General features: G+C 43.0%; 1 protein-coding gene across 2 annotated transcripts in view; it reads right to left on the bottom strand.

Moving 5' to 3' along the window:
- Positions 1 to 23067, bottom strand: part of MASP1 (MBL associated serine protease 1) — a 215992-nt gene that overhangs the window by 7127 nt on the left and 185798 nt on the right. For both annotated transcript variants that reach the window (XM_073675203.1, XM_073675202.1), the window contains exons 13-15: positions 20850 to 21035; positions 20643 to 20710; positions 8612 to 8711 (exon numbers count right to left, since the gene is read on the bottom strand). In XM_073675203.1, coding sequence (XP_073531304.1) covers positions 8612 to 8711; positions 20643 to 20710; positions 20850 to 21035 — 354 coding nt within the window. The remainder of the gene's footprint in view (positions 1 to 8611; positions 8712 to 20642; positions 20711 to 20849; positions 21036 to 23067) is intronic.

Below are 23067 nucleotides of genomic sequence, written 5' to 3'. Positions count from 1 at the left end.
TCCCTCTTATGCCCCCTCTTCTTCACAAAGAATCTCTGCAGAAAAAGTCAGACATCAATACTCTCTTTGGACTCCCAAGACTTTTCTTTGGGACCGCGTTCACTACAGTTCACTAGAGAAAAAGTTTCATCTCCCAACTTCTTTTCAGTTAGAATGCTTCTCACCATCAAGACATCATCAGAGGAGGCATAAGCAGGCATGGAATTATTGGTGGGTAGTAGAGTCTTGGAAAGGGGCTCCTCCATGATGTTCTAGTAAGTTGGCCACTTGGGAACTGAAGATTAGAGATGAGCGGTGTTCGACTCGAACTGTTCGCCAATCTCAAATTCGAGCTGTTTTGGGCGGTGTTCGAGTCGTTCAACGAACTCGAACGATTTGTAAAAAATTTGGCTGTTCGAGGTTATGTTCGATAACTGTTCGTGCACCAAAAGCGTAACTGGATTTTTTCACAGTAACACTGTTAATTAGTGATGAGCGAGCATGCTCGCCACTGCTCGGTACTCGCCTGCGCTCTGCAGTGTCTCTGAATGATGACAAGCTGGATGGCAGCGCTCTGCTGTGATCCAGTCTGTCATCTCAATGCCATCCCAGCGTGGGAGAATTCTCCTGCTCAAGCGGTGAGCGAAGGAGAATTCTCCCACGCTGTCAGTGACGACGTGCATGAGGTGAGCTGAGTTCATTGGACATGAACTTGGCTCATCTGGATGCCGTCACAGCCAGACACTGAGGAGCTTCACTGAGGAGCTTCTCAGTGTCTGCGGCATGGCAAGCTGGATGGCAGCGTTCTGCTACGCTCCAGCCTGTCATGTCGATGTAGCAGAGCTGAAGCTGTCCTGGGAACCATGGAAAGGTAAGGATGAGGTTGGTTTATTATTTTACTTTTATTGCAGAAGACATTGGCTTCAGCTGGAATGGGCGATACGGTAAGTAGAGTTTAATTTAGAACATTAAAGGAATGTGTGTTTATTTCAATTAAAGGACTTTATTCTGGGTGTTGTGTTTTTTTTTGAGATGGCAGACTGGATGGTAGCAGAACGCTGCCATCCAGCTTGTCATCCTTCAGAGATATTGCCTGCACTCCGCAGTGTCTCTGAAGGATGGCATGCTTTAATTTAGAACATTAAAGAATTGTGTCTTTATTTCAATTAAAGGACTTTATTCTGGGTGTTTGTGTTTTTTTTAACTTTCACTATGGGGTTAGTAATGGGGGCGTCTTATAGACGCCTCTCCATTACTAACCTGGGCTTGATGTCAGCCGGCATTATAAGCTGACATCAACCCCAGCCCTATTACCCCTCTGCCACCACTACAGGGCATTGGGAAGAGCGAGGCTAAGTGCCAGAATTGGCCTATTTCTGGGGCGGCTGACAGCTGGTGTTTCTAGCCTGGGAGGGGGCCAATATTCATGGCACCCTTACTGGGCTATTAATATCAGCCCCAGCTGTCTGCCTAGCCTTTGCTAGCTATTAAATAGGGGGGACTCCACGTCATTTTTTTTTTGGTCCCCAATTTTAATAGCTAGTAAAGGCTAGGTATTCAGCTGAGGGCTGATATTAGTAGCCTGGGAAGCTCCGTGGGTATTACCCCCTTCCCAGGCTTCAAACATCTGCCCCAGCTGTCTGCTTAACCTCCGCTAGAGATTAAAATTAATAAATCCTTTATTTTAACACTAAATGACAAGTACAGTAACCAACACTGTCACTGTACTTATTATATATGTGACTGACATGTTTCTATCTATCTAATCTATGTGTGATGCTCTATTCTATTCTATTCTATTCTGAGCAGTTTGACAGCTTTTGGACACCTTGGAAGGTGTTTCCTATGTGTTTTCTATGTGTTTTTGTTTGCCTGCCATTGGTTTTAACGGTGTTCGACGAACCGTTCGACGAACATGCCGGTGTTCGACGAACCGATCCCGAACACTACGGGCGTGGCTCAACACTACTGAAGATACCCTCTCTGGGTCTATCTATAAAATAGTGTACATAAAGAAACGTCCAGTAGGCGGGAAGGTTCCTGGGAGCAGGTCACTGGAACAATTGCTGGAATTGTGTGGAGAAAAAGTCTCCGCTTCCATTCTTTCGGAGACCTCAGTACGCAACAAGTCGGCGACTAGCAGACCAGACGGAGAAGATGGTGGCACAGGTGGCCAAATTGGACGTACATGAACCAGACACCTCTCGTGACATGACTGTCCCCAATGGAGCACTTTACAGGATCTCCAGTCAAGGACGGGCTCATGAGTTCTCGGCCATGGAAGACCTAAGAGAAGTAGACAAAATATACCAGACAGCATGTAGAATGCAACTTTCTTTGTATGCAATGCTCCTATCTGAAGCTCTACTTGCTCCGTAATGACTTGAACGACTTAGACTAGGGCCTTTCCCTCAATGAATGATATCCTTAGTGGATTCTGGATACATTGAACAGGAATCTGATACCGATTCACCACTGCTTGCTGAAAGACATTTGCAGCCAAACCGGAGTCAAGATAAGCTTTTTCAATGAACCGGATACCTCCTCTTGACACAGACATGTTCATAGTCTGCGATAAAGAAGTTTCACTCTCACCTAGGGAGGCTTCACTTACTGACCCTAGGTTTTGGATCTTTTTAGGCCTCTGAGGACAGCAACGTTTGGAGTTTTCTGCGCTAATGTAGCTGTACCATACTTCTTTTGCACAAAAATGTCCCGGCTGCTGCTCTGCCAGCCTAACACAATCGACTTACAATGGTTCAGCTTAGACTGCTGTCTCAGGAAACTGGGGAACAAGCAGTCTCTGGAAGGATAGAGCCAAACGCGACGGTTTCCTCTCACGCATCACCTCTCTGGTCCGTTCCTGGAAACTGAGGTTGATCCGAATTGCCAAGGAGATTAATGTGTCTAGAGTGGAATGGATGTCACGACCAGCCAATTCGTCCTTTAACCTTCCGGATAATCCCTCCCAAAAGGAGTCTACCAATGCTTCATCATTCCAACCTAGTTCGCAAGACAGGGTGCGGTACTGGACGGCATACTAGCTTACAGACAGTTCTCCCTGATGCAGTCTGAGAAGGGAAGATGCCATAGAAGATACATGACCAGGCACATTGACGACCCTTTGAAAGGCCACTCTGGAAGGCCTGTAGATTCAAGGTCACAGGGTCCCCTCTCTCCCACAAGTGGTTGAGCCATGCTAGGGCCTCTCCTGGAAAATGGAACATCAGGAATCCCACTTTAGCCCAATCAGAAGGAAACTGATGGGCCAATAGTTCCTAGTGCAAGGGGCACTGGTTCAGGAATCCACAGCACTGCTTAGGGTCTCTGTTGAATCGTGGTGGAGCCAATAAATGAAGATTAACTCCAGGAGTATAGGTTGCAGGCAGAGTAGACTCAGCTGCAACTACTGCAACTTGGGCTGGAGTGGAAGAAGCAGCCATGGTCAGGGCATCCAACTGGGTATTCACAATCCATAGATATGACAAAAAAATTTCTTGCTGATCCCCCTGATGGATCAATTCTTGGTACAGCTCCGATGCCAGATGGGTCTTGGGATCAGCAGAGTCCATGTCCTGAGAAAACTTTCATGCTCGCAGGTGGCACACATGGTTCATGGACCCACTGTGCCACGGGGCCGGGATTACCTAAGATGGGCATAGCTAAGCGGCTACCTGGTGTTCACTGGAGCTACTGATGGTGGAGTCAGGCTTGAGCTGAAGGTAGCCGCCAAGTACCAGTCCTATGCAGTCCCCAGTACCGCAGTTGACGACTCCAAGAGTTGGGATTGCTGACAGGTACACGGGCTTTGAGTCACTGACTGGCAGGATTTGGATAATGGTATAACAGCCCTGGCAATGCGGAATGAAGGAATAGGTTTTCGCTCAGACACACGGGTCTCAGAAACTAGAAACTAGTTCAGATTTCACTGGCGCGGTTACAGGGTTCAGGTACTGCCAGAGTGGTGTAAGGGTTCAGGTACCGACAGAGCGGCCTCTGAGTAACGTACACACCAAGCTATAGGAACTAACTAACTGAGATACAGGAATGGGTAATGGAAACTAATTGACTTCACTAGCTATAGGAAGGGGACTTGGCAACATACAGTTGCACACATGAACAATGTAGGGAAACTACAGGGGTTACTCAGGCACCTTCCTACTTGGGAGGGTGCCTTTTATATAAGATGCCTCCCAGCTATTGGCTGGGGGCATTTTTCAAAGTGCGTGTGTGGCACCCCAGGGGTCTGGTTTCCACAGTAACAAGCAATGTTATGTCTGAGAGCAGGTGGGAGGTCTCTTGGTCAGGAATCCTATGCATGCCACACCTCCTGCCCAGTCCTGGGAGGGGAAGGACTTCCCCTATATAAACCTGGGGCTGAGGCAGGGTTAGAGAGTTCAGAGGGAGAGTTCAGCCAGGAGGGCTGACAGGGAGCTGTGGCTCCGGCTGGGCCCAGCTCCTGGGCCATGCCAGAAGTAGAGAAGAGAAGCAGCATAGGAAGAAACAACAGGAGCTCTGTGGGAGCAGTGTTACAAAGAGTCAGGGGCTGGCAGCTGCAGAGCTCGCCCTGACTGAGAAGATTTCTTACCGGACCCGGAGTCCGAGGCTGTGGGGACTAACTCCTACCCAGCAGCAGAATCCGTCAGGCAGGGGATTTCAGGTCCTCTGGCCAAGAAACCCGAAGGCACGGTCACACGCATGGGACCAGCACCGCCGTCGTGGAGCGGAAGCTACTAGAAGGCCCTGAGTCACCGGCCATACGGGTGAGCACCACACGGTACACTCAGGGACGTGGGCTACTTATACTCGCTTCTAGCAAGGTAGCCAGAAGAGTATCGTTAGTTTGGGAGGCCTACAACTCCGCCTGGCCAGGGGAGATCCCATCTGCTCAAGGACTGACCAGGCCCCAACCGCTAGCCAGTACTCCGGGAGGGTCTATCTTTGTCACCAGTAAAGACCCTGAACTACACCGCACCGTCTCTGAGTGGTTCCTGCTACCCCCATCATCCACGTCGGCTGCCCTGAGGCCATACCCCTCCCGTTGGGGGTTATACCATCCACGCTGCACCATCCTTCCACCGGCCTCAGCGGTCTGCCCTGCAGCGGCAGCTCCATAGCTGCATTCAACGGGTGGCGTAGTCGTCCAACATCTACTGCTAATAGACTCGCCACTTAGTTTGACTCCCTGGGCACGGACCGGATCACCGCCACGAGACTACAACCCTCAAGAGATCCGGCTCCGGGTAAGCTCCCGCGTGCGCAACGCAGCGCGACACAGGCCCAGGGGCGCGTCAACTTTTGGCGTAGTCGGCAGGATCTCGTGCCCGCAACCACCGGGTACTGCGTGCCTGAAAAAGACTGTTCAAACTTACCAGTGGTGAAGATTCCCGCCATCCGGCGCCATCTTCTGTCTTCTTCCCGCCATCCGCGAAGTTTTCCCGCCATCCGGCGCCATCTTCTGCCTTCTTCCCGCCATCCGTGGAGTTTTCCCGCCGTTGGACGCCATCTTGAAGACGCCGCGCGGGAAGAAGAGGGGCGTGGACTCCGAAAGCGCGCGAGAACTGAAGCCCCGCCTCACGTCCGGACGTTGCGTAAGGTCCTGGAAGGAGCCCAGCAGACGCCGACGTCACAGGAGCGCGACGGAAGGTCCTCAACCCTGACGATCCACTGCGGAGCCGCGGCCTACGGAAGAGGATCATCGCAAGGTAGGCCACGGTCCACTAGGGGGGAGAAGGATGTCGGATACGGAGGAGAGCTTCACCGCTTCAACCCCCGCCAGCGCCACCGCTGTTGCGGTCATGCCTTTCACCATGCCCTATATCCCGGGGGCAGCCTGGCTACCCCAGTACTCAGGGGAGTCACATACCCTGCATGACTTTAGAGAAAAGCTGGATAGCCTCTTCCAGGTGTATCCCCTCACAGAGGAGCAAAAAGTGAGCATCCTGGTGGCCCAATTAACCGGGGCAGCCCAAAGGGAGGTAAAGTCCTGGCCACCTGGGAGGAGGACTGTCGCAGAGATACTAACCCAGCTAACCGAGGAGGAGCTGCAGTACTACCAATACGAGGAAAGCCAAGAGGACCCGGACGGGTCTGAGGACTACCCTCAGGAGGGAGCACAAAGAGGACATAGCTACTGAAGGGAAGTAGCGTGAATAAAGAGCTGTACATAGTTACCCGTAAGGGTACAAGGACTGCTGCTAATTAAAATATGGTCCCCGTTGGGATTAGTGAATTGTTCCCCATGTGCCCCTATCTTAAACCAGGCTGAGGACTGTGAGCAGCCATCCCTTATTCCCACTGACCGAGGACTGAGAGCGATCGTTCTTTCCCTCTACCTGGCCGAGGACTGAGAGCGGCCATATCCTGTAAATAATTATGTGTTTCTAGTAATTTATGGGAGTCTTTGGTGGATTTACCGGGAATCCTTTGTACATGGTTGGAGCGTAACTCAGGAATGGACTAAAGACTGTTAAGGACACGGGGCAGGACAGACCCCTACCTGGTTACGTCTCCCTGTTTTGGTGAAATGGACACCTTGCTTTTCTTCAAAACTGCACCCGGTTGCGGACACGCCGTAACCATCTTTATGTGTTTTTCTTATTGTATTATTATTGTTATACCTTGTTATGTTTTTCTAAAAATATGTTTAGTCCCGGAGTACTAAATTTCACTAGGGGGGAATGTGGCACCCCAGGGGTCTGGTTTCCACAGTAACAAGCAATGTTATGTCTGAGAGCAGGTGGGAGGTCTCTTGGTCAGGAATCCTATGCATGCCACACCTCCTGCCCAGTCCTGGGAGGGGAAGGACTTCCCCTACATAAACCTGGGGCTAAGGCAGGGTTAGAGAGTTCAGAGGGAGAGTTCAGCCAGGAGGGCTGACAGGGAGCTGTGGCTCCGGCTGGGCCCAGCTCCTGGGCCATGCCAGAAGTAGAGAAGAGAAGCAGCATAGGAAGAAACAACAGGAGCTCTGTGGGAGCAGTGTTACAAAGAGTCAGGGGCTGGCAGCTGCAGAGCTCGCCCTGACTGAGAAGATTTCTTACCGGACCCGGAGTCCGAGGCTGTGGGGACTAACTCCTACCCAGCAGCAGAATCCGTCAGGCAGGGGATTTCAGGTCCTCTGGCCAAGAAACCCGAAGGCACGGTCACACGCATGGGACCAGCACCGCCGTCGTGGAGCGGAAGCTACTAGAAGGCCCCGAGTCACCGGCCATATGGGTGAGCACCACACGGTACACTCAGGGACGTGGGCTACTTATACTCGCTTCTAGCAAGGTAGCCAGAAGAGTATCGTTAGTTTGGGAGGCCTACAACTCCGCCTGGCCAGGGGAGATCCCATCTGCTCAAGGACTGACCAGGCCCCAACCGCTAGCCAGTACTCCGGGAGGGTCTATCTTTGTCACCAGTAAAGACCCTGAACTACACCGCACCGTCTCTGAGTGGTTCCTGCTACCCCCATCATCCACGTCGGCTGTCCTGAGGCCATACCCCTCCCGTTGGGGGTTATACCATCCACGCTGCACCATCCTTCCACCGGCCTCAGCGGTCTGCCCTGCAGCGGCAGCTCCATAGCTGCATTCAACGGGTGGCGTAGTCGTCCAACATCTACTGCTAATAGACTCGCCACTTAGTTTGACTCCCTGGGCACGGACCGGATCACCGCCACGAGACTACAACCCTCAAGAGATCCGGCTCCGGGTAAGCTCCCGCGTGCGCAACGCAGCGCGACACAGGCCCAGGGGCGCGTCACGTGCACTGCCCCTCTAAGAACAGGGGAGTGCTTGCGGCGCACACAGTAGACAGGGAGGAGGAAGCAGGAAGAGAGAATGCTGCCGTCGCCAGGGTGGTGAGTATGTCGGCATCCCTGACGGGAGGAGGAAGAAGTACGCCGGCACAGCACTGCATACATGCCATTCTGATTCTTTTTTTATGTATAGTAGTTTTTTAAAGGGGTAGTCCCACAAATAAAGTACATTTAAATGAATAGATCTTAGAATAATAATAAGTTCCTCAATTGTATTTGTTAAAAAAATGTTCCTGTGCTGAGATAATCTTATAAATGTGTCCCTGCTATGTATTGTCAGTTTTTGCTGTGTTCAACCATGCAGTAACATGGTCTTCACATACCACAGCTCCTGGCCAGGAGAAAACCTCTATTTCCGCTGGATCCTTTCTCCCGTCATTTTTGGAAATATTCTCTCTCCATCTCCCTTGCTCTCTCTCCCTCTCTCTCTCTCTTTCTCTCTCTCCCACTCTCTCTCTCATCCCCGGACTTCCCCCGGAACTCCGAACATTGCAACGGACCTCCGGGAGAAGTCTGTGTTCGGCGTTTAGCACTGAACACTTAGTGTCCGGTACGAACACCAAACTTTTAAGTTCAGATTCGCTGATCTCTATTTATAACTGTAAGTTTACACATGCCAGAATTGTTGTAGAGATATGACTGATTGCCCTAATAATCTGAAATCCGTGCACATGGTGCAGAAACAACCTTGGTCAGATGTGTGGAATAGATTTTTTTTACAAAAATTCTGTAAAGATTCCGCTGTGTGTACATACGTATATACCTAGAACATGAGAATTTGATACCTAGCATTAGTGTGATATTTTAGACATTAGACAGTACATTTATTACCTTCTTTAAAACCTGCACATATCATATCTTCAGTTAGTACTTTGCCAATTCTTTTGTAGCCAGCTTTGCATACATCAAATTCCACCACTGGAATTTCAATCTGTAAGCAGAGGACAAAATTTTTAATACATTTTTCAACTTCCAGGACTCATTCTCTGAGCATTTGATATATATAAATTTATTAGCATCAGAGTCATAGACATTTTGCTACGCTATGAAATATACAGTATATGTATTAAAGGGGTTTTCCTCAAAACAAGGCACATTTTAATCAATAGATATTGGAATAATATGTTCCACAATTGTATGTGTTAAAAAAATGTTCCTGTGCTGAGATAATCTTATAAATGTGCCCCTGCTGTGTACTGTGTAATGGTTGTGTCTGATCGTGCAGGAACATGATCTGAACATACGATATCTCCTGGCCAGGGGAGGAAGCACAAGAAAGTATATATACATCAAAAAGTGGAAAAGGAATAAAAAATGCAGCAAAAATGCAATAATCACAGCCCCCTCGGACATCTCCTTCTACCCTGGCTGTAATCCTAAATAAAGTGTCCCTACACAAAAAATATACCAATACAAAATGGCATCATCTATATTAATACCTAAAAGAAATAATTACTTCATACTAGATAAACATGAGATACAATTCAGTGTCACACAGTCCGTGTGTTGCTGACATAACACATTCAAGAAGAAAAAGAGGAAAAACACAGGAAGTAAGATACAACCAACAATTGAGAGCTTCCCTCCCCACATTACAGCAAGCATATAACTTTAGACACTATCACCATCTGCTGTCTGGTTAGTATAAAGTCCTCCTTTCACTTATAATAAGTCCTAATCTGTTGCATATGCCAACACCCTTTCTCAACAGTAAGGACTTATTCAATCAAACCCAACTTTTTTATTAGTCTCTGGTGTTTATCAGCATTCAACGCCTTCGTGAAGATGTCTGCTGTCATTTCTTCAGTAGGACAATACTCTAACTTCAAGACTCCTTGTTCCTCATGATCTCTCAAGAAATGATATTTCCGATCAATATGCTTGGTTCTTGGATTGACTCTTTCCATTTGAGCAAGAACAAGACATCCTTGATTGTCCTCTTTCAGTTTTGTTGGTTCCAACTGTGGTTGTCCTAATTCTGTCAACAATTGTCTTAACCACAGTACTTCTTGACTCGCATGTGCTGCGGCAACATATTCTGCTTCTGTTGAAGACAGTGTCACAATTGACTGTTTCTTACTTGTCCAACTTATTGGTCCACCTGAGAGAAAAAAAATATGTCCACTGGTAGATCTTCTGTCAGTTGGATCTCCAGCCCAATCTGCATTAACATATCCTGTTAAAATGCAATTATCACTTGTGGGTAATTTCAGCTTAACATTGCTAGTTCCTTTCAAATAACGCATTACTCTCTTCACGGCATTCCAATCAGCTTTATTTGGTTTTGATACCTTTCTACTCAGGATTCCTACTGCTGCTGCGATGACTGGTCTTGTAACGGTCGCTAGATACAGTAGTTTTCCTATTGCTGTTCTGTATTCTTCATTATTTGGTAGCATATTTTTTTCACTGTTCATCTCTTTGAGATAATTAGTTTCCATTGGAGACTTTACTGTTTTTGCATCCTTTAATCCAAATTTTTCTGTTATGTCTTGAATCATGTGATTTTGATTCAGTAGGAAACTTCCGTCTTCTTCTCTTTCTACCTGTTATCCTAGGTACTGTTTCACATTTCCCAAGTCTTTGATTTTGAAATGTTGCTTCAGGATTTTTAGAATGTTTTCTTTATCCCTTTCTTGTTTAAAACAAATCAAAATGTCGTCTACATATATGAGTACATAAATCCATCTATTAATCAACCTTTTTGTGTACAAGCATGGATCAGCTTTGCGTCTTTGAAATTTTTCATTTGTAAGTACTTCCGTGATTTTGTCATTCCACGCTTTAGCTGCTTGCTTTAAACCATATATGCTTTTCTGTAGTTTGCAAACTTTGTTTGGATTTCTTTCATCTTTGAATCCTGGAGGTTGTTCCATGTAAATGTTTTCTGTTAAATCTCCATTCAAAAAAGCTATCTTTACATCCAGATGTCTCAGTTCCATCTGTTTCATTGCTGCAACTGTAAGTAAAGTTCTTATTGTAGTGTGTTTAACAACTGGAGCAAATGTCTCATCATAGTCTTCTCCATATTTTTGAGAATACCCTTTAGCTACGAGTCTTGCTCGGTATCTTTCAGCTGTGTCATCTGTTTGGTATTTTACTTTAAAAATCCATTTACATCCTATGGCTTTTCTTCCTTCTGGCAAATCTGTTAGTTTCCATGTATTTGAATCATGCATGGATTTAATTTCTGTTTCTGTTGCTTCTATCCATTTATTAGCTTCTTCTTCAGGAAGTTTAGATATGTCTTCCCAAGTGGTAGGCTCATAGATTTTTCTTATGCTTGTCTTATATGAGAGACGTTTTGGTGGTTTTCCTTTGTTCTCTCTCATTGGTTCTGTGTCTGTTTGTAGTTGTGATTCTTCACTTTCAGTATTTTGTTCTTCATTAATTTCTACTTCTTTCTCATCAGATATTTCTTCAGTTATGTCACTATTGTTTTTCTCATTTTTTGTTTCAACTGAAATCATAATGTCTTCATTTAAATCTTCAATGAATGTCACACTGTTACTCACCGTAACTCTGTCTGTTTTGGGATCTAGGATTCTATATCCTTTGCAATTTTCACTATATCCAATGAATATTCCTTCCATGGATCTGTTTTGAAGTTTGGAACGTTTTTCTGTTGGAATGAATATAAAAACTTTACATCCAAAAACTTTTAAATGATTGACACTTGGTTTCATACCTTGCCACAGTTCATATGGAGTTTTCGTCAGTTTTCAGGAAAAAAGTCGGTTCTGTAGATATGTAGCTGTCATTGCTGCCTCACCCCAATATTTCTCTGGTAGTTTGGAATCCGTCAGCAAACAGCTTATCATTTCTGTTAGAGTACTGTTTTTCCTTTCTGCTACTCCATTTTGTTCAGGTGTGTATGGAACAGTTTTCTGGTGTTCTATTCCATTTTGTCTTAAGTAGTCTTCTATTCTGTGACCTGTAAATTCACCTCCATTATCACTTCTGATGACAATTGACTTCCTTTGAAATTTGTTACTTGATCTTGTTACATAGTCTACAAGTTTATCAAAAACTTCACTTTTGTTCTTAATTAAGTATGTGACTGTGTATCTTGAGTAGTCATCTATAAAAGTCAACATGTATCTATTGCCTCCTGATGTAGTCACTTTCATGGGTCCACATACGTCAGTATGCACCAAATCAAGAGGTCTTTCGCTTTTCATCTCACTTTCTTTTGGAATAGATATCCTTGTGGCTTTGGATTTTATACAACATTCACATCTTATGGTAATTGAGCAATCTGATATCTTTAAATCTTTTGTCAATTCTTTTCTCTGTAGTTCCCTTATACTGTCAGGGTGTCTATGTCCTAGACGTCTATTCCACATGTGAATACAGTTTTTGTGATCATGTGTACATACCTTCATCTGTTCCTTTGGTGTGTCAAAATGATATAATTGTTCATCTGCCTTGACTTTGGTTATCACCTTGTTTCCTGCAATAATTGCACACTCATTGTCTTTGAATTTTACTGTAAGTCTTTTTGCTGTTAAATATTTCAGAGATAATAATCCGCCTTCCAATTTTGGAACATACAACACATCCTGTGAAAGTATCTTTGAATCTTGTCCGAACTTGTTTGAACAATTTAGCATACCTTGTCCGATACCTTCTGCGGTTATTTTGCTTCCATCTGCAAGATAAATGGCTTCTATCTTATCTAAATCAAGATCAGTAAAGAAATTCTTGTCACTTGTCATATGACTCGTTGCTCCTGAATCAATAAACCAACCAAGTGATGATTTCTTGTCTATTACTTTAAATGTGCCATTCCAATTATTCTCACATGAATCGGAAATTGTGTTTTTTACTTTCTGTGTATGCTTTTTATGTTGTAATTTTTGTTGTTCTGCTTTCCATATGGTACAGGCTTTCTTTAAATTACCTTTTTTCTTACATCTGAAGCATTCTCTTGTCTCTTTATTATAGGGTTTTTTAAATTCTGTAGCTTTAAGAGCGTTTTCACTGTCCTTTTCAGTAGAAGAATCATTTCTTTGTTCTTTTCTTCTCTGATATTCATCTATTAGTCTTGTTTTCACAAAATCTAATGTAATGTCAGTTTCTGGTCTTGTCTCAAGGGCATGTATCAAGGCTGTATACGAATCTGGTAAACTGCACAATAATATAGCTGCTACATGACTTTCTTTAATGTCTTCACCAATAGATCTTAGCTGTGATATCACTTCCATCATTGAGAATATGTGCTTCTGCATGTCATCATTTGCACTCAATCTCATACTGTAAAGCTTTCTTAATAAAAATAACTTGTGATTCAAGCTAGGTCTTTCATACAGTTTTCTTAATGCTTCCCACATTCCTTTCGCTGTTTCTTCATTTCTTATATGTATTAATTGAGCATCATCCACTAATAAGCTAATGGTGGCTCTCGCTTGTCTATTCTTCTTATTCCATGTCTGATTATCTTGATGTGGTCTTTCTGTAACAATTACTTCCCATAAATCATCCTTAGATAACAACATCTCTACTTTGAATTTCCATAACTGATAATTTTCACTATTCAGTTTAGCTACTGTGAATTTCAGTTCTGTGTTACTCATCATCTTTATATAGTCTTACTTGTTTAGAGAGTTGTACTGAAGATATTCTCCTATTTTTTTCTTGCTGATAGTTCCTGTATGTCCTGCCTGTGTTGAATTCTCTGTAATTATATCCAGCTCCTGGGATCATGAATTCCTTTGGCACTCTGTATCTGGATTTATTTCCTTCTGTTTACAGAGCTTATCTGTGTGCTCCGTTATCTGGGGTTATAAACCCGGATCCTGCTGCCTGGGCTTGTAGTGTGGGCCTGTAGTGTCTGGGCCCATAATCTGTCACAGAGTGCATCTTCTTACAGTCACCACTGTACTTACGAGAGCTTCAATCAGCAAGATATCTTGAGTAAACAGTATTTACTTCATACTGGATAAACATGAGATACAATTCAGTGTCACACAGTCTGTGTGCTGCTGACATAACACATTCAAGAAGAAAAAGAGGAAAAACACAGGAAGTAAGATACAACCAACAATTGAGAGCTTCCCTCCCCACATTACAGCAAGCATATAACTTTAGACACTATCGCCATCTGCTGTCTGGTTAGTATAAAGTCCTCCTTTCACTTATAATAAGTCCTAATCTGTTGCATATGCCAACAATACAGTGGGGAAAATCAGTATTTGATACACTGCCAATTGTGCATGTTTTCCCACCTACAAGAATGGAGAGGTCTGTAATTTTTATCATAGGTACAATTCAACTCTGAAACACAGAATCTAAAAATAAAAAACAGAAAATCACATTGCATTATTTTTAATTAATTGAATTGCATTTTATTGCCTGAAGTAAGTATTTGATCACCTACCAACCAGCATGAACTCTTGCTCTCAAAGACCTGTTAGTTTTTCTTTAAGAAGCCCTCCTACTTTGCACTCATTATCTGTATTAATTGCACATGTTTGATCTTGTTACCTGTATAAAAGACACCTGTCCACACACTCAATCAATCACACTCCAACCTCTCCACCATGACCAATACTAAAAAGCTGTCTAAGGACACCAGGGACAAAATTGTAGACCTACACAAGGCTGGGATGGGCGACAATAGGCAAGCAGTCTGTTGAGAAGGCGACAACTGTTGGCGCTATTATTAGAAAATGGAAGAAACACAAGATGACTGTCAATCGTCCTTGATCTGGGGCTTCACGCAAGATCTCGCCTTGTAGGGTAAAAATGATTCTGAAAAAGGTCAGGAATCAGCCCAGAACTACACGGGAGGATCTGGTCAATGACCTGAAGAGAGCTGGGACCACAGTCTCAAACATTATCGTTAGTAACACACTACGCCGTCATGGATTAGAATTCTGCAGGTGCCCTGCTGACGCCAGCACATGTCCAGACCCGTTTGAAGCTCGCCAATGACCATCTGGATGATCCAGAGGAGGCATGGGAGAAGGTCATGTCGTCAGATGATACAAAAATAGAACTTTTTGATATCAACTCCACTCACTGTGTTTGAAGGAAGAAGGATCAGTACAACCCTAAAAACACAGTCCCAACTGTAAAGCATGGTGGGGAAAACATCATGCTTTGGGGGTGTTTTTCTACAAAGGGTACAGGACGACTGCACCATATTAAAAGGAGGATGGATAGGTTCAAGTATCGCAAGATTTTGGCCAACAACCTTTTTTCTTCAGTAAGAGCATTGAAGATGGGTCGTGCCTGGGTCTTCCAGTATGACAATGACCCGAAACACACAGCCAAGACAACTAAGGAGTGACTCAGTAAGAAGCATTTCAAGGTTGTGGAGTGGCCTAGTCAGTCTCCAGACCTGAACCCAATAGAAAATCTTTGGAGGGAGCTGAAAATCAATGTTGCCCAGCAACAGCCCCAAAACCTGAAAGATCTGGAGAAGAACTGTATGGTGGAGTGGTCCAAATTTCCTGCTGCAGTTTGTGCAAACTTGGTTAAGAACTACAGGAAACGTCAGACCTCTGTAATTGCAAACAAAGGTTTCTGCACCAAATATTACGTTCTGTTTTTCTATTGTATTCTATTATTTCATATAGAAAAATGCAAATTAATTATGGAAAAATCATACAATGTGATTTTCTGTTTTTTTCTTTTTAGATTCTGTCTCTCACAGTTGAAGCGTACCTACGATAAAAATTACAGACCTCTCCATTCTTTGTAGGTGGGAAAACTTGCAAAATCAGTGTATTAATTACTTATTTTCCCCACTATAGATATACAGGGCGGTAACCATGGGCAAGGTACTTGTGTTTCATGCCCAGGCACACTACATGAAAATGGGGATCCTGGCTAGGTGTGTGTGTGCTTGTGTTAACTGGGCAATATGCCTCTGCAGACTAGGTAGGACAGGACACAATGTTACAAGGATGAGTGAGGGAGACCAAAGTCCAACAATAAACTTCTTTTTACTGAACATGAACTTGATAAGAACTATGAACATCAGATAATATGCACAATTCTTCACAAATATTTCACTTGCATTAAGCAGCCATGGGCACTTCTTGGTTACATTTAACGACACTTCATTTTCCTTGCACTTTATACTACACATGACAATCCAGTAAACGATTATGCGAGACTTCATCTTCCCATGTAAGTGCCACTTGGGTCGAGGTCTAACGCTACAGCCGCTCATAGCTGCTCTCAGTTCCCAACTGTTCTCAACTGACTAATGAGGGCCCCACTGCTTGAGGTATGTTGGGATGACTCCTCACTAGAACCTTGAAAGTCCACTGCTCTTCGTAGGAGAATTTAAGTCCCGATATGGTGACCATAGCTTCCTTTCAATACAGACAATTGAGCTTCCTTTCACTGTAGACAACTATTTACTAGCGTCCTGCTGATTCACTTACTTTTCTACTTTCAATCTCTTTTAAATTGGCCTTCTGCTTCATGCCGTTTAGATGGCCTTCACTCTCTCAAATATTTCCTTGGACATATTATCTGATGTGTAGTGGACCTCTGTGGAGACACGAGGGTCAGTGGGTGCTCTTGTCTGCTGGTCTGGCTGTCTTTAGAAAGACTGCATGGGCCAGAGCTCATTACACTGAACACCCGTACTCCTTCCCCGTGGACAGAATATTATTTAGGCAACACAGGTTGAGGGAAACACACTGCGGTAATACTTTATTTGATCACCAATAGTCAACAACAATTACAGTTGTACAGTCCCAACAAATACACAAGATGGTGCAAATGACAGAGTTTCACCCTTCTGCTGGCTCACTGGGGATTAGAACATCTGCGACTTCGAGGCATCCAGAGCCAACTACCCCAACCAGTAGCACCCCACTTTTAGCAGGCACCAACAGAGAGGAGGTAGCAGCAAGCTTAGGAAGCTGACGGAGTACAGTGAGGTATGTAGTCAGGTGACCTGATTGTCCCACCTGGGTTCTCCAAACGTCTTTGTGGGTTCAGTGATGAGCAGTGGAGCCGATCTGTATTCCACCAGTTGGTGCCATGGTTCCTTGGCTGATGTCCAGTAGAGTCCCTCTGGAGAGGGAGTGATGTCCCCTCTATGCCGACAGCTGTCATTCAGGGCATTATCCCCCGGGACTGGGAAAAGGTGGGTGGAAGTAATACCTCATTGTTCCATTGTTCAGTTAACTTGCATATTAGTCCTCTAGTAAACTGCAGGGGCTGATACAATATGTAACCAACAGGCATTCCACAAATTAACAAACATAAATTGCTCAATTATTCTGCGTATTTGTCCCCCAAGTTCTATAGACTGATAAACCGCAGGGGCTGATACAATACCTAACATCTAACCGATGTTGTTGGTTTGCCGGGACCAGGTGTTTCACAGTTCAATGAGGGAGACCACCAGTCAAAAATAAACTTTTTACTGAACAGGAACTTGGCAGCAATATATACAAGAGATAGTAGGTACATACTGTATATAACTGTACAAATAGAACCATTTTTCCTTCCTGCAATACATGTTCTTTGTAATTTTAATCTTTTTACCATGTTGAAATAATAAAGATAATATACATTTCTAAATAGACTCCATTTTCTTATAGGATTTTGCTCTGGAAATAGGCATCCCCAGATGTTTTGGGGCACCAGGCTTTTAATCTAGGACTCAGACCCCAGATCTAATTGCCTAGTGACGCCCCTGCATCTCAGCAAATGACTCCTTATGGATCTTACCATCTGGGAAGAGAGAATGTGGATAGAATAGATCTGTGGGACAAAAGTTGTCTGTAAATGAGTAATATGATAGAGAATTCGAAATAAGACAAACTTCTTACCAGATTGCAAATCAGGAAAAGTGAAGAAGTGGAGAAGTCTCGGATTCTAGCACTGTGGTATTGCGAAAAGTCGCTTATAATATGGTGCTAATATGCAGCGTCGTGTGTTGCATTATAGGGGAAGGGGGCAATGAAGTGATGTGAAAGTTTGAGTCATGTTTCAAGCATGTGAAGTTTTTGCAGCCCAGACCGGAAGTGATGTCTAGTTACCTGTGAGACTGACTTGAATGAGACTGTAAGTGTCGCTGTTCAGTGCCACTTGATGTGCATAGAAATAATCCGGTCTAGACTGGAAGTGACGTAGCGCTGTGAAAACTGTGGAATTGTTAACTAAGAGCAGCGACACTTCAGTTATTAATGAAATGTAGTATATACTATTGTATGTTTGGCAACCATCCTGCTGTAATAACAAATATTACTTACTCTATTAACATGTGCATCATATCCTTTTGAAAAACATTTGCAATACACAAAAAAAGCTTAGATGGGTTGTCTTGGTATGATCACTGCTACTTTTTACATGGGTTGGGTGTTATATTGCATCTCATCTTCATTCAAATAAAAGCTTTGTAAAACAGTTTTGTCACCAGATATCACAATATTAACTGCATACTTAATTAAATAGATCTCTCCTAAATAAGTCCAGAGCTGGGCTCACAAAATAATCATTTTTTTTTCACCAAATCTATGATGGATCTATTTACTGGGCCAACGTTTTAGTAAGGTGAGGAAAAAATGTTTCAAAGTAAGAATGATTTCCAAAATAGAAGAGTTAATTGTTTATTTTTAGAAATTAATAAAATGCTAATGAACAAAAGAGAAATCTAAATCAAATCAATATTTGGTGCATCAAAGCATCAATTCTTCTAGGTACACTTGCGTTCAGTTTTTCAAGGAACTCGGCAGGTAGATTGTTCCAAACATCCTGGAAAACTAACCACAGATCTTCTGTGGCTATAGGCTTGTGCAAATCCTTCTGCCTCTTCATATAATTATAGACAGCATTGGTAATGTTGAGATCTGGGTTTTTTGAGGGCCATATCATTACTTCCTGGACTTCTTGTTCTTCCTTACACTGAGGCTAGTTCTTAATGACATTGACTGTATGTTTGGGGTCATTGTCCTACTTCATAATAAATTTGGAGCCAATCTGACATTCCCCTGATGGTGTTGCATGATGAGTTTCTGCCGGTATTTCTCAGCATTGAGGATATCATTAATCCTGACCAAATCCCCAACTCCATTTGATGAAATGCAGCCCCTAAATTGCAAAGAACCACCACCATTCACTGTTGCCTGCAAACGCTCATTATTGTACCACTCTCAAGCCCTTTGGTGAAAAAACTGCCTTCTGTTACAGTTAAATGTTTCGCATTTTGATTCATCAGTCCAGAGCACCTGCTGTCATTTGTCTGCACCTCAGTTTCTATGTTTTTCAGCATAGTTCAATAGCTTGGCCTTGTTTGTTAACAATATGGGTTTTTGGCCACAATTCTTACATTAAGACCACTTCTCGCCAGACTTCTCTAAACAGTAGATGGGTAGCTGGGTCCCATTGGCTTCTGCCAGTTCTGAGCTGATAGCACTGTGGAACATAATTCAATTTTGAAGAGAAGTAAGCACAATTTGCCTTACATCTGCCGCACTAAGTTTCCTTGGCTGACTACTGTGACTATGGTTCTCAACTTTTAAGATGTCTTGATGCTTCTCCAACATAGCTTGAACAGTACATCTTAAAGTAGTACTCCCATCAAAATTGTTATCCTCTTAATATATTGCAATCACCATATTATATAGCACTGTGTACTTACAATTGCTTATTTTGCCTTTCTACCCTCTTAATTCTTCTGTTTTCCATTAGGTCTATTAGGTCATCACTCGATTAAAAACTGAGTAGCTGAATCTTTCTAAACTCTATGTAGAAACAAGGAGGTCAATTTTGCCTGTATGACTCATCAGTTACTGCAAAAGTCAATTGGAGGGGGGAGGAGTAGCTGGGTCAGGAGTTGGAGAGGAATGATTTCTGAAAGGACAAGATACTTCCTGTTTCTAAATAGAGCAGAGAAAAGAGAAGAATTAGCTGGGTAGAAAGGCAAAATGAGCAATTGTAAGTACATAGTGCAATAAAATATGTTGATTGCACTATATTAAGAGAAGGGAGTGCTTCTTTAAAACCCCAGTCTGCTTTGAAAGCTGTACCTGGGAGAGACCTTGTTAATGAAGTGAAACTACCTTGTGTCTTGTTACTATTGCTCAGTCTTGCTATGGTGTATGACCTGTGAAATTAAACTGCTTTCATTAACCCCACCTCTGTAGTAGAATTTGGCTCTTTCTCACTCACATTTAAGCCTTTTATACAGCTGTTTCTGTTTCAGTTAATGACGGTGTTTCAACGTACATATGAAAATGTCGATCACTATCACCTGTTTGGTATATTTCGCTACTCAAACAGTACAATTCTAAAAAAATTGCTGACATTGTGAAAGTGTTTCTAAAAGAAGTTTGACGCTGTTTTAAAGATAATGGGTGGTCACATCAAATATTGATTTGATTTAGATTCCTCTTTTGTTCATTAACTTTGCATTTTGTTACCATTTCCTTATTTCCAGTGTATTTTTCTTTATAAATATGTTTACATGGTATTTTCTCTGTATCTTCTAAATACAATACATTACAGATCTTAAAGGGGGTTGCCCATCCCTGAGGAAATTTGTGTTTAATGTACAGATAGTTCGGATTTGGCTTCACTTGCATTTTCAGCAGTTTTCACGTGACCACAAGTATGCGATTTGCATTATTGCAGTCAAGTGCCGAATAGAGTCTCAGCAGCTTCTCAAAACATTCTATTGATAGAAGTGGCTTTGATTCTAGTGAAAAAGTGATGGCTACTATGCAAATCGCACACGTGAGATCATTTAATGACTGCTGTAACTAGCAAACAGAATTCTAGTGGAGTGTACAATACACATTGTTAGGATTTGTCAAGCTGCAAGGCTTGCTGAAAATATCCTCAAGGATGGACAACCCTTTTAAATAAGAGAGAAAGAAAGTTGAAATACCTCCAGAAGAGCCTCGGGCTGCTTTTTCAAGAATTGCTTGCCCCATCCACTCACTATTACAAAGTTATCTGAAAGTCCAGAAATATAATTTGTTTCACTGATTATTATAATTTACATTTTTGGTATCCAATAATTAAAAATGTATCACATATCTGTGAATGATTACATTATCCAATCCTTCCATTCTGTAAGTAGAACCTGCAGTACCTGGCTGAACTTCAACTTCTGGTAAGCAAACAGGCATCACATAATCATGGAGATAAGCTTTACTGGATAGCTCGACCAAGGCAACATCATTCTGAAATATACTGCTGTTGTATTTGGGATGCAGAACAAAGTTCTTGACCTGGAGCATTTGTTCGGTATCATCAGTTTTGAAAGTCCTGTGTTTTCCTGGCAAAAGGAAAATTAAATAAATATGGATCTTTGTATTCAAATTCCCTTTATGTGAAAGGAAGTCTGTTGCGGCACATCTGAACCATATTGTGTAGATCTTGCAGCCATTTTCTCTGCATCCTAGCCTCCTGATGTGACAATTTATCTCATGTGACCACTCCCTTCAGACAGGCTTGGATGCACTGAAACTGACATTGAAACATTGTTAAGAGCGGAAAACTCAACAGCATGCAGTATACAGATATTTCTTAACTTTATATGTTTTTTTCCTGGAATTGCCGATTTTGCTGTGGACTAACAAGCAATGAACAATGCAATCCGGATAAAATATTTTTTTGTGCGAATTTTAACTTCCCCGATAAACTCAACAGAAAATGATGTGCTGCAAGCAAATAAAAACATCCACAAGTATGTATGATCACATTTCTTGTCTGTCCCCCATAACCTTATGAATATAGATTTGTGAATTTTAAAAAATTAACTGCCAATGCGAATGCCCATAAATTGAAATGTATCATCTGAATAATATTATTTTTTTTTATTAAAGAGGCTTTCCTTGGCATCTTGGCAATGAAGGAAAATGTCAATGTTTGTCACACCAGTGACTTGCACATAATGGTAAGTGCCGCCCTACTCACTACGGTCACCGCTCTGCTCTCCCCAGTCGTAGGCTGTCTCGCTGAGCTGCCTTTTGTAACAGTTCCAACATTGCTGTCTCCTCCTGTTGCTTGTAAGTCTCTACCTGGCCATAGGGAGGCGCGGACACTTTACACAAGTATTTAACCCCCTCATGTCCTGCAGAGGTGACATCCTCTGCCCTATCCCGAAGCAGCAGGGGATTTACTAAGCAGTTTCTCCCACCACTCCTCGCCTGATCTAAGGTTCTAGTTCAGTTTCTGTCTAGATTCCTGTAAGGTGCTTTCTTGCATTGTCTGACACTGTTTTCTGACCCGGCGTGTCTACCCGTTAATCCTGATGTCTCCTCTCCTGACCTCTCCTATATTGAACCCTTGCTGCCTGCCCTGACCTCAGATTGTCTGACCACATCTTCATCTCAATCCTTCTGTACATCGTACCCGTGTCTCTGACCCTCCGGTCAGCTGATGCAGACCCGGTGACTGCCCTGGAGTGGTACTTGGTGACTACCGGCCACCAAGCCTATCCTCAAAGGCTCTAGTGAATACCCCACCAGGATAAGCCTGTCTAGTGACGCAGTGGATCCACACTCACCAGTGTCACATTGTTAAACAGTAGGAACTTTTACCCCTTGTATGATGCCATGTATAAAAGAGCATATAAAATAGGATTGTCCTGAGAGGACACCGCCTGTAATATTAAAGTCCCTGTCATATACAAATTGTGTATGACAAGTACAAGTTGTAAATTATTCTAATGTCCTAAAAGCATACTATTAAATCAATTGGTTGTTAATAGTGAGCATGCTACTGTTATTACTTGATGATGTGGTCTTTGTTTGCATTTGACTGTGGCAACTATGGCATTTTTAGGGACGATTTGCCCGTACAGTAGTAAAGTTTAAAGGTTTCGAAATGCAGTGTTTTATGCTCACCCTGTTTTTTGTTTTTGGTGCACAAGAGCAGGATATCATTTATACTTTTGGGATTTATTTAGTAGTTTGGGTGCAGAGACTCATCTTACCAGTAGCTGCTTACATTGTTTTTTTGCGGGGGGTTTTATGGTGCCCACCTGTGGTGGTTTCCATTGTTATTTTGCATAAGGCCATGTTCAAACAAGGCATATAAGAAATTGTTATTTTGATTCAGAAAACGTAGACTATTTTTTTCTAATTTAATCCATGTGCCATCCATGTGTCCATTTTTTAAGTCTGTGTGACATCCATGTGCAATCCGTTTTCATACAACTACATTAAAACATGTACATGATCACATACAAGTTTCCTAGGTTTATAATAGAAATCTATCTGTAAATATCAGATGCCACTCTGATGGTTTGTGTGGGATATGATTTTTTTCTCGCACCCATAGACTAGAATGTGTGAATCTCATTC

Source organism: Phyllobates terribilis, unplaced genomic scaffold (assembly GCF_046119375.1).
Source record: "Phyllobates terribilis strain yellow unplaced genomic scaffold, ASM4611937v1 Scaffold_3__8_contigs__length_932513732, whole genome shotgun sequence".
NCBI lineage: Eukaryota > Metazoa > Chordata > Amphibia > Anura > Dendrobatidae > Phyllobates > Phyllobates terribilis.
The sequence above is the reverse complement of the archived record's forward strand: the minus strand, read 5'-3'. Positions and strand labels throughout refer to the sequence as shown.